Source organism: Pteropus vampyrus, unplaced genomic scaffold, assembly GCF_000151845.1.
Source record: "Pteropus vampyrus isolate Shadow unplaced genomic scaffold, Pvam_2.0 Scaffold9, whole genome shotgun sequence".
Lineage (NCBI taxonomy): Eukaryota > Metazoa > Chordata > Mammalia > Chiroptera > Pteropodidae > Pteropus > Pteropus vampyrus.
In genome coordinates, this window is record NW_011888790.1 from 1,407,203 (window position 1) to 1,421,563 (window position 14,361).

General features: G+C 34.2%; 1 protein-coding gene across 1 annotated transcript in view; it reads right to left on the reverse strand.

Annotated features, from left to right (window-relative positions):
• Window positions 1-14,361, reverse strand: part of WIF1 (WNT inhibitory factor 1) — a 62,515-nt gene that overhangs the window by 18,400 nt on the left and 29,754 nt on the right. The window contains exon 3 of the mRNA XM_011373715.2: window positions 5,872-5,980. Coding sequence (XP_011372017.1) covers window positions 5,872-5,980 — 109 coding nt within the window. The remainder of the gene's footprint in view (window positions 1-5,871; window positions 5,981-14,361) is intronic.

Genomic DNA, 14,361 nt, shown 5'->3' on the forward strand with positions numbered 1-14,361 from the left:
TGACAGGCGTTTACCTAATGACTAGTGATCTTGAGCATCTTTTCCAGTATCTTTTGGCCTATCATATATCTTCTTTGGAGAAATGTCTACTCAGGTTCTTTGCCCATTTAAAAATTACTTTCTATTTGCTATTGAATTGTATGAGTTCTTTATATATTTTGGGTATTAACCCCTTATCAGATATAAGGTTTGCAAATATATTTCTCCATTCCATAGGTTTTCTTTTCATTTCATTGGTGGTTTCTTTTGCTGTACAAAAGTGTTTTAGTTTGATGTAGTCCCACTTGTTTATTTTTTATTTTATTGCTTGTGCTTTAGGTGTCATATCCAAAAAATCATTACCAAGACCCATGCCAAGGAGCATTATTCCTGTGTTTTCTTCTAGGAGTGTCATGGTTTCAGGTTGTACTTTTAAGTTTTTAATCCATTTTGAGTTAATTTTTGTGAGTGGTGTATATGTTAATCTCACCTTCAGTAATTGACTTTGGTGAAATGTGTGCTCTACGCAGACTAGATTCCTTCCAGTTCCCAGATGTGTGGCACATGTCCACAGTGCCCTGACTGCACTCCCATCCTCCTGCTTGGAGTGTTCTTTCTTCTCTTTTCTTTCTAGTGTCCTCCCACTCAATTTTCAAGACCAACATTCAATAGCACTTGCTCTCTGTAGCCTTTCCTGATATCCCCCACCTAAATCATTTCACTTATATATTTCACAAACACCTCCCTATATGATTGCATTATGATCTAATGATTTAATTATGATTCTGCATCATTTGCTAAGGATGAGATTTTTAAAGGCAAAGACAATATCTTATTTGTTTTTGTAATCTCAGCACCTAGTATATCGTCTGTTGAAAACTAAGCACTGACAGCACAAAGATATACCTTATAAGAAACACACCCATATACCTTTATACACATAGGCACACACTTGCACATATATACATGCACACTCACATATACAGAAAGAGACAAAAACTCTCCATAGACAGTGAGAGATATAGAAAATAAAATATTAACAATGTACACTCAGAAAAACATGCACAAAGAACAAGAGACACTGAAGGCAGAAAAAGCATAGGCTTTTTGTTTCCAAGTCATAATCAAAATGGGAAAGTTATTTTGTGCTTTTGTAACAATAAGCATATGAGGAGAGAGCCACTTTTACCAAAAGCTAGATGAAATTAGGCCAGATGCTGTAAAATTCAGTGCAGTCTAGGTTATATAATTGAAACCAAGGTAAGTTAAGACAACTTAGAAAAACTAAAGCAGATTGAACATAACTCACATGGCATTCAAGTACACACTGCTGTGCAAGTGACTGCATACAAATGAACTCTTGTATAAAAGTAAACAATAAACATATTCTGATTAAATGCCTCTTCTTCACTGAGGGGGCATAGTGTTCATATGGTTTCACTCTATAATCATACAAGCCACTGCCCTCACAAGGGAAGAAGTGGCAAAGGTGGGCGAGAGCTCATCCTCAACACCACGTGATTATAAATTGCTATAGGATTATAAATCTTCCTACACAAACAGTCATCAGTGCTCCAAGCTGTGCGGACAGCCATTCATTCTCCCAGCAAATATTTACTAAGCACTGGGCTTTACCTTATGCTAAGGACTGGGCCACCAAGAAGACAGTCCTTCCAGCATTAGCACCTATTTAAACGTTTCTAGACATTGGATTCCTGAAAGTATTGGTTGAGAAACACTACTGCTCTGTTGGTTTCATGGTATGACTGAGACAGAGTGTTCAGAGGCAAAGCTTTGACTTTATGGAAACTATGTTTTTTGTTATCCAACTCAGTAATTTTACTGAACCACCCTGCAGTTTGTATTTCCTGTTTTTGTCCTCTTTAGATGCCAGAAGGCAGGCACTTCATAACTGTTAAAGATCAAGAGTTTTCCTTTTCATGCAATGTTTAGACATATAGGAGCCTGTGGGATAAAAGAACAGTTTAGCAGCTTAGGGGTATAAAATAGACCAGAAGAATAATGAACACTACCTGGATGCTTAGGAGCAAAGACACACTGATTTGGTTACTTTTTAATAATTCAAGGTACCTTCACTGCTCCTACTGTGGGAACTGAACTAATGAGGCTAATGAATAACTGCCCTGCAATGGGCTAAAATTCTCATTAACTTCTTGCACTTGAAAATGTTTTGTAAACGAATCCTACGTCTGCCTCCAAAAACCTATGCATGTGGAGGTGGAGTTGTACATGCAGTGTGTGTATCTCTCTATGTGTGTGCATGTCCATAAGTCATCTGGTCTCAGAAGGCTTATTCTTTTTCATGTCACCTAGCTCAAAGCATCATTCATTTCTTTTCTCTAAATTTTATTACTTATAAAGATTCTAAATTATTGGAAAATGATGTTGTATCTAAATATGATCTATTAAAATATTCTCATATCATATGTTCAAAATCTTATTATTTCAATATCCTAAAAGGTAGAATTTCAGTAAATATTTTTTACTATACACAAAAAGTGAATAAAGCTGGGAAGATTTAAGATACAAGCATTAAATTTGAAATCCAAAAATTCAAGACTTATTGTAAGTTGAGTAGGTGTAACTGTGTAATTGGCTTAATTATGCATTTTAATGGGCTATGATGAGCATATATTCCTTTAAAAATCAGAAAAAGAAAGCAAAATATTCAAAACTATAAAATGGAAATTGAAAGACATGTTATATATTTGTTTTATTCTTGATTCTTTTTTAAAAAGGAAGTATTTGATCAAGAAAGATTTTATAGAAAATTATCTTGACTATAAAGGAACATGACATGAGACATGTGACATGGCATTATTCCAAGAACTTGGTGCCCAAGTGTCTTTCTTTTCTCCATGATGTTGTAGAGTCAGCAACGCCATCTAAGTGGAAATGGGATATCTATATCTATGGATTTGATATATCTATATCCTTGTGGCTACAAATCACAGGCGAATGTATCTCCAGAACCCCACATCTCATTAATTCACACGAGCTTCCTAGAACCTCACACCCATCTAGATTGGAATCAGATCCTCTGGAAGGGCTGCTAGTCATACCTGAAGCCCTGGGATGACCCAGGAGAAATTCAAGTTCACTCTTTCTCTCCACATCCACACTGGCACTTATTCTAGGAAATTAGAAAAGCTCTGTGCTTATTTAGTCACCTACTCTTATAGTGCTGGGATATGCCAATATATATCCACTGGAAAATGGACTTTTAAGGGTTGTTTCATAATGAGATTTTGAAATTTCCTAATGAGATTTTCATTTGACGTCTGACAAAATTCTTCTAATATCCCTCTAGAAGACTAAGACTAATTTTTTTTTTTTTACAAAAGAGACAAGGTTGTGCTCTCAGTTATTTAAAAATATTATAAAGTGACAAATATTACAGTATTAGAACAAACGTTAAGCTCTAAAACAAACCCAATGTACAGGATAAGTTAATATGAAATAAAGAGCATATTTTGAATCAATTCAATCTCTCGCATTAGAAAAGTTGACGACTCAGGAAAATAATCCAGGTTAGACCCCAACCTCAGGCTGTTGCCAAAATAAAATTTTATAAAACACTAGAAACATGTACAAATTATCACCTAACTGCTTTCTGGAATAGGAATTAATTTCCAAGAATAAAAGGAATAGGAAAAAAAATCACAAAAAATATGATACATTTGGCCACATAGAATTTTAAAGCCCCCACAAATTCCACCCCCTCAAAAAATATAATACAAATCATAAATTGAAAAAATGCAATAAAGGCTAAATATACTTAATGTGTAGTGAGCTTTGCAAATCAATGACACTATTATTTCAATGTAAAAATGAGCATGGTATACAGACATTTTACATTGTCTAATAGATATAAGAAAATGTTCTACTTCAATAGGAATTTAAAAAATCAAATTAAAAGAACACTGAGAAAACCACTTTTCACTTTTTAAGTCAATAAAATAGTTAACATGATTAATAACCCATGTTGATGAGGCTACAGTAAGCCAGGCACTCTCCCACAGTGCTAGCCAGGGTACAAACAGGTGCAAGCTTTATGGAAAGTAATTAGCATTTTGGCAATTTGTTCTAAGAGCTTTTTTATAAGTTCATAGTTCATATCCTTTGACACAATAATTCCACTTCTAAGAATATATTTTTACCAAAATAATGAGATGAGCACCCGAGATTTTGGTGTACACATTGATCAACAAGTGTGTTCTGAATGCCTGCTCTGTACTGGGCTCTGCGTTGGCAGTTGTGGTGAATAAGACAAACAGGTCTCCTACCCAGTGGCCATATATTACTTAAAAAGATGTGTATTGTGATATTTCTAGATTCAAACCCTAAAAACAATGTAAGTTACACATAATAAAGGAATGGATAAATAAATTATGGTATGTTCATAAATGGAATATTATAAGGTCATTAAAAACAACTTTTGGAAAAATCTACAACACCGGAAAATGCTGATGTTAAAATGTTAAAAGCAAAAAAAGTCATGATACAAAACCAAATATATAATTTTACCACAATTATGAAAAAATGTATGTTCATAGAAAAAAGACTAGATGGAAATATTTGAACATGTTAACATAAGTGACCTCTATTTTTCTAAAAGTCATAAAACCTGGGCTCTAGTCTCAGCTCCATTGCTTATTACAAATATATGACTTTGAGAAAGATGGTTAAACCTCGTAAACATTAATTTTCTAATTTGTAAAATGGAGCTGTAATTCTGGCCTTGACTCCCTCCCAGAACTCAATGAATGAAGTGGGCACTTTGTAAACTGAAAAGCTCTTACTAAATATCACGTATTGTTATCTTCTTAATAAAGAAGAATGGTTAAATCTGAAAAACTAAGCCCTTTCTTCCACTTTTTCATGTGGAAAATTCCTATTTAATATATCTTATCTGTGAGGGATATGTTCCAAGACCCCCAGTGGATGCCTGACACTGTAGACAGTACCAAACCCTATATATACTATGTTTTTTCCTATATATACCTATGATAAAGTTTAATTTATAAATTAGGCACAGGAAGCATGTAACAACAATAACTATAGTAAAATAGAATAACTATAATAATATACTGTAATAAAAGTTATGTAAATGTGGTCTCTCAAAATATCTTCAGGTATTTTCACCTAAAGGAAACACTATGGCTTCGGTTTGGCATATCTGAATTGCTGTCATTACTACTCTTGCATTTTGGAGCCATTATTAAATAAAATAAGGGTTACTTGAACATAAGCACTGTGATATAAAATCTGATAACCAAGATGGGTAGATAGCATATACAGCGTGAACACAGTGGACAAGGGATGAGTACATCCCAGGCTGGATGGAGGGGACAGTGAGAGATTTCATCATGCTACTCAATTGTTTATTTATGGAATTTTCAATTTAATGTTTTCGGACCACAGTTGTGCAAGAGTAACTGAATCTGCGGAAAGTGAAACTGCAGATAAGGGAGACTACTGTACAATGCTCATTTTAAAGAAGTTTTTCTTGTCTCATCCCATTTGCCCCCAACTGCTTTGCTTCTTTGCCACATTTATGTGCACAGTAATCCACGCTCTACTGGCCAGATGTATCTCACCTGGTGACTATCTTCCTTTTTTTAAGTCTGTAATTATATGAACTGGGGCTACCTAGAGTTTAGGAAATTATAAAACTGCCATTTCTTCACTCCCATCCTGATTATTTGCTGAAACAATATGACATAACAACTGAACTGCCCTAAAATCAAGCAATCTCTTCAGAAAAATACTCCATAATCCCTCGAATGGGTGACATCTGGATCTTAAATATTATTCCCAACATCACTACATTTTAAGTGCAAAGCTTTCTCTGAGGTGAAGGTCACCCACCTGATGCTTTGTGAGGCACTGTTCCCAGCAGAGGGACATTGACCGTTGGATCTGCCATGATGCCTTTATCCAGGGAGCGCAAGGACAGGAATTCATAGAAGTATTCTGCCTACAACAAAAGGCATTGACAATTGGTACCATGGAAACTCATCATCCCTTTGATGGGAGAGTGATATTTTTCACTACAGGAACTCTGGAGCACGTATTTAGAATATTGTGTTGGCGTAACTCACCCTTCTGGGTCTTAGAGCTCTAGAATTAGACTCTTTGTATGGAGAGAAGTGATCCTTTAAAATCATTGATAACATTTATCCAAAACATCCACAAGGTAGGTAGCCTTTTAGTTTAAAGGTTATTACTGAGTTGCTGTCTCTTAAAAGAATTGAGAAAAAATGTTTTTAAGGAAATAAGTGAGGCAAAACAATCAACTAACTCTTAGAAAATCCATCTTAGCTTTTTGGGTAATTCTTTAATCCTTTTCAAATTCGAAGGGAGACTTTTGATCAGAATTTGGAAAGCTGTAAAAGGAAATAATTAAAACAGCAATCTATGAACAAAAGAAGATATTAAAGTTCAAAATGTAATGATCTTGCTGTTAACATTTATTTGTCAGTCTCATTTCCTTTGAAAGGTTTATATTTAAGGTCTCAATTTAATTATGGAAAGAAAAGCCTAAAAAATGCAAAATTCACCACCATAATATGACAACAAGCCATAAAACATTTGGTCAACTAAGTCTGGTTGAGAAAATGGCCCCTGCTACTTGAATGGTCATGAAATACTGAAAGTAATGATGTGTAATCTCACTGTAGAGCCTTAGCTTTGATTCTTAACTGCTTCTCAACTGGATTAGTAAAAGAGTTTGGAATGGGAGTTCTGATCAAGATGGCGGAGTAGGTAAATACTGTGCTCGCCCTCTCCCATGACCATATTAATGTTACAACTCAATTATCAAATAGTCATGCTGGAGAACCATCTGAAGACAAGCTGAACAGAAGTCCTATAATTAAGGACATAAAGGAGAAGCCATTTTGAGACTAAATATTAGCCATTACTCTTAATAAATATATTTTTCATAAAAATAGATGTACTTAAGACCAAAAAAAGTTTGGAATGGAAACAATGTGCTCTTACTTAGGAATAAAGAACAATAAATAAATAGCACAAATGCTAATATGAGAATTAAAGTTGACTGGTTCTGCAGTTATCTTGGTGGAGATGGCCAGAATTTGAATGGGTTAATTAATGAAATCAATTACATAAACATGGGCTGGGAAGAAGTTAAAAAAAGAATATGGCCTTTCTTATATGTAGTATAAAATTTATTTTCCAGTATAGGAGATATTAAGAGATACAAAGTAGACATTCACACAACTTTCTGCTTTAAATGACATTATCAAATGTATTAAACTTTAAAGACTTCATATGAGGATGATAATGCAAAAGCATGATCTCAGCTGTTATAGGGACATTGTCTCTACTTGCAGTGAATTGGAAAGCACTTCCTGGTTTCACTAGGCCAAAAGAAGCACCTTCATTGACCAAATTCCCACTACAGCCCCTTCTTTGAGTTGTGGCAGTGGTTCCAGAAGACGACTGTGAAGGGTCCCTAGGAGAGTAACATAGTTTTGTGAATTAGTTTTATTAAAGTTATTCACTAGAAGGGCTGTGAGGGTCAAGGGTCACAAGACAGTCAATTCTTACCCTGTCTAAGGTAAAGCAGAAAATTGCAAGAAATCTGATGAAAGGAGTGTTGTCAGGAAAGGTAATTCAATTTGGAGTGAATTTCTGTCCCTTAAGGGAAACCAATGACAATTAAAGGTGGACTAAACTATGTAGATAGCTTTTCATAAATCCTGAAAACGACTTCTCTTAGCTGCACTTCTCTCTACACTTTACTAGGTAATACCATTTAACATTTTGTTCCAAAATATATTTTAGTGGGCACTATGAAAAGATTGAGTGCTGGATGTGCTTATAATTAATAACCTTTGGATTATTTATATTACCAAGTACAGTAATAGCAACTAGCAACAATGATACAACGAACACCCATGTAATACATAACATGTGCCTCATGTGTGCCAAGACTTATTCTAAACATTTGTATTAAAAGTACAAATGATGGAAAAGAATTGAGTGAATAGAGTGCAAATATTTTGAAAATAAAACATTTCAGGTGGCTATATTGCTTCCAATACCCTCTAATAAGTTATCACTTAATGCTCCATAAATATATCTTCGAGCTTTATCACATTATAAATTAAATCTATGTTTAAATGGGTGGTATATTTAAAAATTACATTTATAAAAATGAGTATAATTTCAGTTTTAAAAATTATTTTTTTGTATTAGTAAGAAAAAGGATAAAAAACTAGGCACCAATGTTAAATAATGATTTTGTAAAATTGATGGTAACTCATTTTCTTCCTTTTCTCTCTTTTCCAAATTTTCTAAATGTGGTCCCATAGCTTTTATACTTAAATAAATACATTTATTTAAAAATAAACATTAATCATCTACCCTGCTTTCAGTTCTGAGTGGCTGATGATAATCATTGGCTGTGCTAGTGTAACAATTTCATTTAAAACCCTTGCGTGTCTCTTTGAAAGTGTGCTTCAAGAAAACAACTCTCAGTATTAAAGTAGCTTCTGAATGTTTCTTCCAAAAACTTTTGATGATGTTCAAAGAATGTAGAACTGAAAGAATTTCACTCAGTGTCCAGATACAACTTCTGGAGCATTTGGGTCTCCTGTTGCTACTTTTCGGTATGGCCATGTAAAGTAGGCTGAGAAGCACCAAGGCATTGTACTCAGTATCAGAGAGTTTGTAATTAGTGCTGGCATGTCAGCCCAACATGATGCATCTAGGCTTAATAGACTTCTCTGGACAGCCAATATTCTGATCTCATTAATAACAAATTTCATACTATAGAGGTTTTAGGGTGTCCCTTTGATTTATTTGAGAATCACTACACATGGTTTTTCTACTGCAGTTCTAAGACTGTATCACAGGTCAAGAATGGTCAAAACAGTTTCTTACTTGGTTCTTATCAGAAAAAGGCAGTTGCCAGAGTCAACCTTTTTTGTTTGTCTTTCTTGTTGAAGATGATAATGTTTCTAGAATCTCTGAAATACATAACTTTCTTCATAGTTGGTGTATTTTTTAAAAAATGAATTCGTTCATGTATTGTTTTCATTGCTATATTAAAAATTCCAACTTGAAAACCACTTAGAAATTGACCAACCCTTTGTCTCTGATCTTGAGACTAACCTCTCTCAGTTTCACTTTGTTATTATAAAGAGATCAACCCAAACCACCAATACCACATAAACATTTCTGTAAATAATCATCACCATAAAGTAGAGATAAAATATAGTCCTCTTTTAGTTTAAAAGCTTAACATTTCCCTCAAAGTCGTAGAAAATAGCCGATGAAATAAGTGATAGACTTGTAATGTCATATTCTAACTTCTAGACAGGACTTTCTGTTTTTACTTTATTTATAACATAATAAATATTTTTACTCCCAAAACTCTCCACTGGAAAAACTTATTTGGGGGCAAAGAAAACCTAAATTCTATGCCAACGAGAACAGAGAGCTAGCTTTAAAGTTTGGGAACAAGTTTCATAAATTGTCAATTTATTACTTAGATAAAAGGAACTCAGGGCATGAATTGTAATAGGGAGGTGGCATATTGAAGAACATGAAACCTCTATTAGGAAAAAGTACATTTTGTTTCATTAAATGACACTAGTGGAAACTCAGGTAGAGGCAAGTAGGGTGCTTATTTAGGAAACACATGAAAGATTGCCTTGTAGTCAAACAAAGAATGGGTCTATTCAGGAGAATAATTCACTTCTAAATTAAATTGCTGAAAAAAAATCTTGCTGGCCTGGTTTGCCATGCAGTAAATTTTCTTTTCATGGAGAAGTATAAAAGACACACAATATTATCAAGAGAGGAGTGCTGGAGGCCATTTAACTTGCTTCTAAGAGACTTGGCTGAATATCAGCGTTGTTTCTTCCAGAAATGACGAAGATATCATTTAAACAGCAAAATGAGACAAATCATAAGGCCTTCACCCTGGCACTGTTTTTTGAGTAGACATGGAGAAAGAAAGCAGAGAATTGCACTAACCATTGGGAAGAATGGAGAAAATCCAGTATTTCTTTTCCACCTTTGAAGTTTTGAGTTTATGGTGTATACTTAATCCAATAAGTACAATAATTGCAGAAACCTCTGAGTTAAGAATCAAAGGTTCTTCATAAAACCATGAAGGCCCTCAAAGAGGCTTTCAAACCTCTTTTAACTTCATGTATCCTGATGCTGACCAAAGCGCTGATGGGGGAACACTAAGCAATAAAGGTATCATATTTGTCCTAATGAAAATTTCAGGGAGTTTAGAGATACAAAACATAAAGATGTCTTAAGGTTTGAAATTTTAAAAATAATTTTTTGTTGAGTGCTATACTCCAGTCACTGTTCATTTAATTCTCACAAAAACCTACTATTTTTATAGCATAAAAGTGTGTCCAGATTAGTAGGGTACGGAGTAGGAGAATTACTAAAGGGATATAAAATAGCTCCTATACTGCATGTAAAGGGCAAGAAGAAATCTACTAAAATGACCAAGAAAGGGAAATTGTTCAGTGTTAAAGTCCCAAACAAAATGAATAAGCATGTCCAATGCCTAAAATAATCTGACGCCTGAATGTCTAGGCTAAAAATTGCCAGAGCTCACATTCTTCTTTGGCATTCTTCTTGTCACCTCTCTGCAAAATTTCATCCTTCAAACTCAAAACTCGTTATCCTTGGCTTCTGTGACACTCTGCTGATTCTCCTCTCATGTCTTGATTTTCCTGCATTTCCTCATTAACTTTGCTCCTCTTAGCTCATGATCATAAAAATTTGCTAAGACTCAGGCCTCAGCTCTTCTTTCTTTATATTCCGTCATAAAGTTCACACACTCTCACAGATGGAATGATTTCCTTCCAGGTAATGATGTTCAATACGAACCATTCACAAGGCTTCGTGGCTGTGCTTGTGTGCATGGAGCCTAATTCATTATCTTCCCAAATCAGCTTCCCCACCTGATTTCTTTATATCTATCAACAGTATTATCATTTTTCCAATAACAAAGGTACTGGACCTCAGAGTTGTTATTGTTTCTTGCCTCTACTTCATCTCCTGATAGCTAGACACCAAAATCTTACCCTTTCTCATTTTATAATGCATTTTGATTCTGTCTTTTCCTTTCATTCCCACTATTTCCAGCCTAACCTAGCCTTTATTTCCTCATGATGACATTATTATAACGTTTTTCTGAAATATCCTTCTTGCCTTCTTCTTGCCTTCTTCTTTAAAATATCTGCCATAATATAAACCAATATATCTAATTAAAACATTGCTTTTGCCACATCATAATCCTTTCCTGTCTCCCCTTATCGCTAAGATAAGGTCTTTAACCTGTTAAGGGTCCAGTCTGGCTCCAAATTTCCTTTATTTCTTACTACTCTGCAATGGGTGTCCTTTTCTGGACTCATCTGGCCTGCTCTGAACATGCTATAGCCATGCCTATATTCCAATGTTTTCACCTACACTGACCTGTGATAGGGTTTAAATCAGGTTGGCCCTTAAACGTATACTGCCATATATTATTACTAAACTTTTTACTTGTGTAGGTTATGTATCCTCATACACAATTCGAATTCTTTGTAGTTAAGGATGGGACCTCATTTTTTCTCCAACACTCTAATAGAGATTCACTTAGCATTGTGCACAAGCAAGATATTTAATAAATATTTGCTGGATGAATGAATGATCTACTGAGAAGCATCCAAATGCATAAGCCAGGACATTCAAGAACACATTTTTGTGGTAAAATGGCATTAGCCTCTAATTCCACTGACAGGCAGCAGCTTTTCTGTTTTGGCAATTGCTAAATTACTTTTATGGGTCAAGAGATTCTTTTTTATTTTGCTGTGTGACCAGTCACCACAGATACATAGAGAATAGAGAACATTTTTGGAAAAAAGAAAAAAGAGCAATCAAATGAACATTGACGTTTGATATCCAGCCAACCTGTGTGTAGTTTGTAACTGTTTTATGCTTGTTCTAGGACAAAACCTTGGCAATGAGACTCCCAAAAAGAATGTAAGCAGATATCATATACAAGGTCCAGTTCTGAAACATGACTTTGTCCAATGCTCTTTTGGTTCATATTTCCCCCTTGTGTCTCTTACTATAAGTTACATATAATAGTAATTATATATAATTTATATAATTTTCCAAGTTTATGTTTCATCAAATTGTATAAATGTATATAAATTTTGCCTTCTATAAATTATAACATATAATTGTAATGTCACCAGGAAACTATGAAATATCAATGACTTTTTTTCCTGACTTCTTTTGAAACTGGCTCTAAGGAGAACTTGTTTCAGAAACAAAAAGGAAAAGTACCTTCTCCTTTAGAGTAGTAATTTAATTATTTTACTGATCTTGGCTTAAACTGACATTTAAATGAGCATTGCTTAAAGAGAGAATCTTAATCAGCACAGTTCTTCTGTTCTAGTAATCATTTTTATATATACTAGACTAGATCACGGTCAGAGGGCTGGGTTAAGGGAGTGAAATTATTGGAATATAGTGGTAATATTAAAACTTAAAGTCCAAGTAAACACATCCAGGACCACGAGAGTTTTGTAAACTATAACTGGCAGGAGATCACACAGTTTGGCTTCACATAAATCTGAAATATCTAAGACAGTTTCCATTTTTTTCCTCCTACGGTTTGGAATCACCATTGCTCATGCAAACCAGAAACAGACTGGAATATCTGACAAATCACTGACTAGTCACTCTCTTTGAAGATTCCTAAAGATACGAAAGCAATGCAATAGAGTCTATCTATGTTGCTAGTTTGTATTAGATAAAATCCGAAGCTACAGTTTTTTCTTTTTTCTTTTTAAATTTTGAGGGAGAGGCACAAGGAAATAGAAAAGCAAAGCATTGGGGAATGGAAAAAATTTTTAAGTTCTTATAAAGACTGAAAAAAGGAATATTAGTATAAAGACAAAGTAGGCTCTAAACAAAATACAGTCTTCATTCAGCACACTGCTTTTACCACTTTGCCAAAATTTTCCATGGAAAGAGCAATGTAGGCAGCAGTGGGGCTTCTGAAAGTTTTATTCCTCATTATTCCTCAAAGCTTCTGGGACAAGTACCTCCTCTTCATAGTAAGCCTGCCCTAATTCAAGCATTTACAAAGTTATGGGTCAATGCCAGCCTAAAAATCGGGCACAGAGAAGAAGGAATGTGTTGGGCAATACTGAGTGGGGTGAGGTTAGGTACCAAGGAAAAAACACTTCACTACAAGTGGTAGAGCTAACACTTTGGGGACCAGGACAATCCAAACAGAAAGTATAGAAAAAGAAGCAAAGAAGAGGATCTGGGGAGCATAGCTATAAGTTTCTCCTAGATACTAAGAGAATAATTACTAGAGAATATGAGAGGGCTGATAAAGCAGTGGCATGAATGCAAGTATTCTAGAGGATATGGGAATAGATTTCAGCTCTGAAAAAGGGAAAGGAATACTTTTTCTATTTATTCTTTTCATCTCAAGTTTTACATTTGAATATTTCTTTTCTAAAAGCTTCAGAAGCAGTTGTTGGGTGTTCACTTACATAGGGAGAAAAGAGAATGTGCTAAGAGCTACTTCTTTAATATAATTTAAAAACTGAACAATTACTTTTACATCTCATGTAGTACATTTATTCTTCATTAGTATCTCATTCCCTTGTTCTTGTTCCTTTGTGCAACTCACATGGCAGTGTATTTCAGCACGTTGCATTTAAAAAAATAGAATGACATTTATTAAATGTACAAATGAGTTTGGGTAACACATATATGTAGCTCGAAAGGGACAAAATTAATGTTCCATTGCTTTAAGAGTTCTTTATAATGTACAGTTATCTCCAAGGGTACATATTTCATTCTATTTATAAAAAGTAAGTGAAAATTTTTAACCGACTTAGAAATGTTGGGAGATGTTCTCGGTGATGGCTTTCAAAAGGTTTAATATTAAGTCATATTTTTCTTAGTTTTAGCTTTGGTTAGTTTCTTGAAATTCTTTAATGTATTTTTTTATTGAATCCACATGGAGTATTAACTTACTTTTTCTGATAAAAACCAGAAAAAAAACAGACTTTTCTCTTTAACTTTGTTGCAAAAAATGGTAATTTTTTTTTTGGTAAACATTATGAGATATCCCTTAATTTGACTTCTTTGTTCATAATATTGCAATTTCATATATCGGAATATTATGTTACAAGACATCCTCCAGTGAACAGTTGTTCTGTTCCTAAGAGCCAAAAAGAAAAAAATAAGTCTGTAATTTATAGTTACAGATTTTCAAAGTCCAAAATTTAGGGAACAAGTCTTATTAGCAGAAGATTCAAATAATAGTCATCACCATAAATTTTTTTT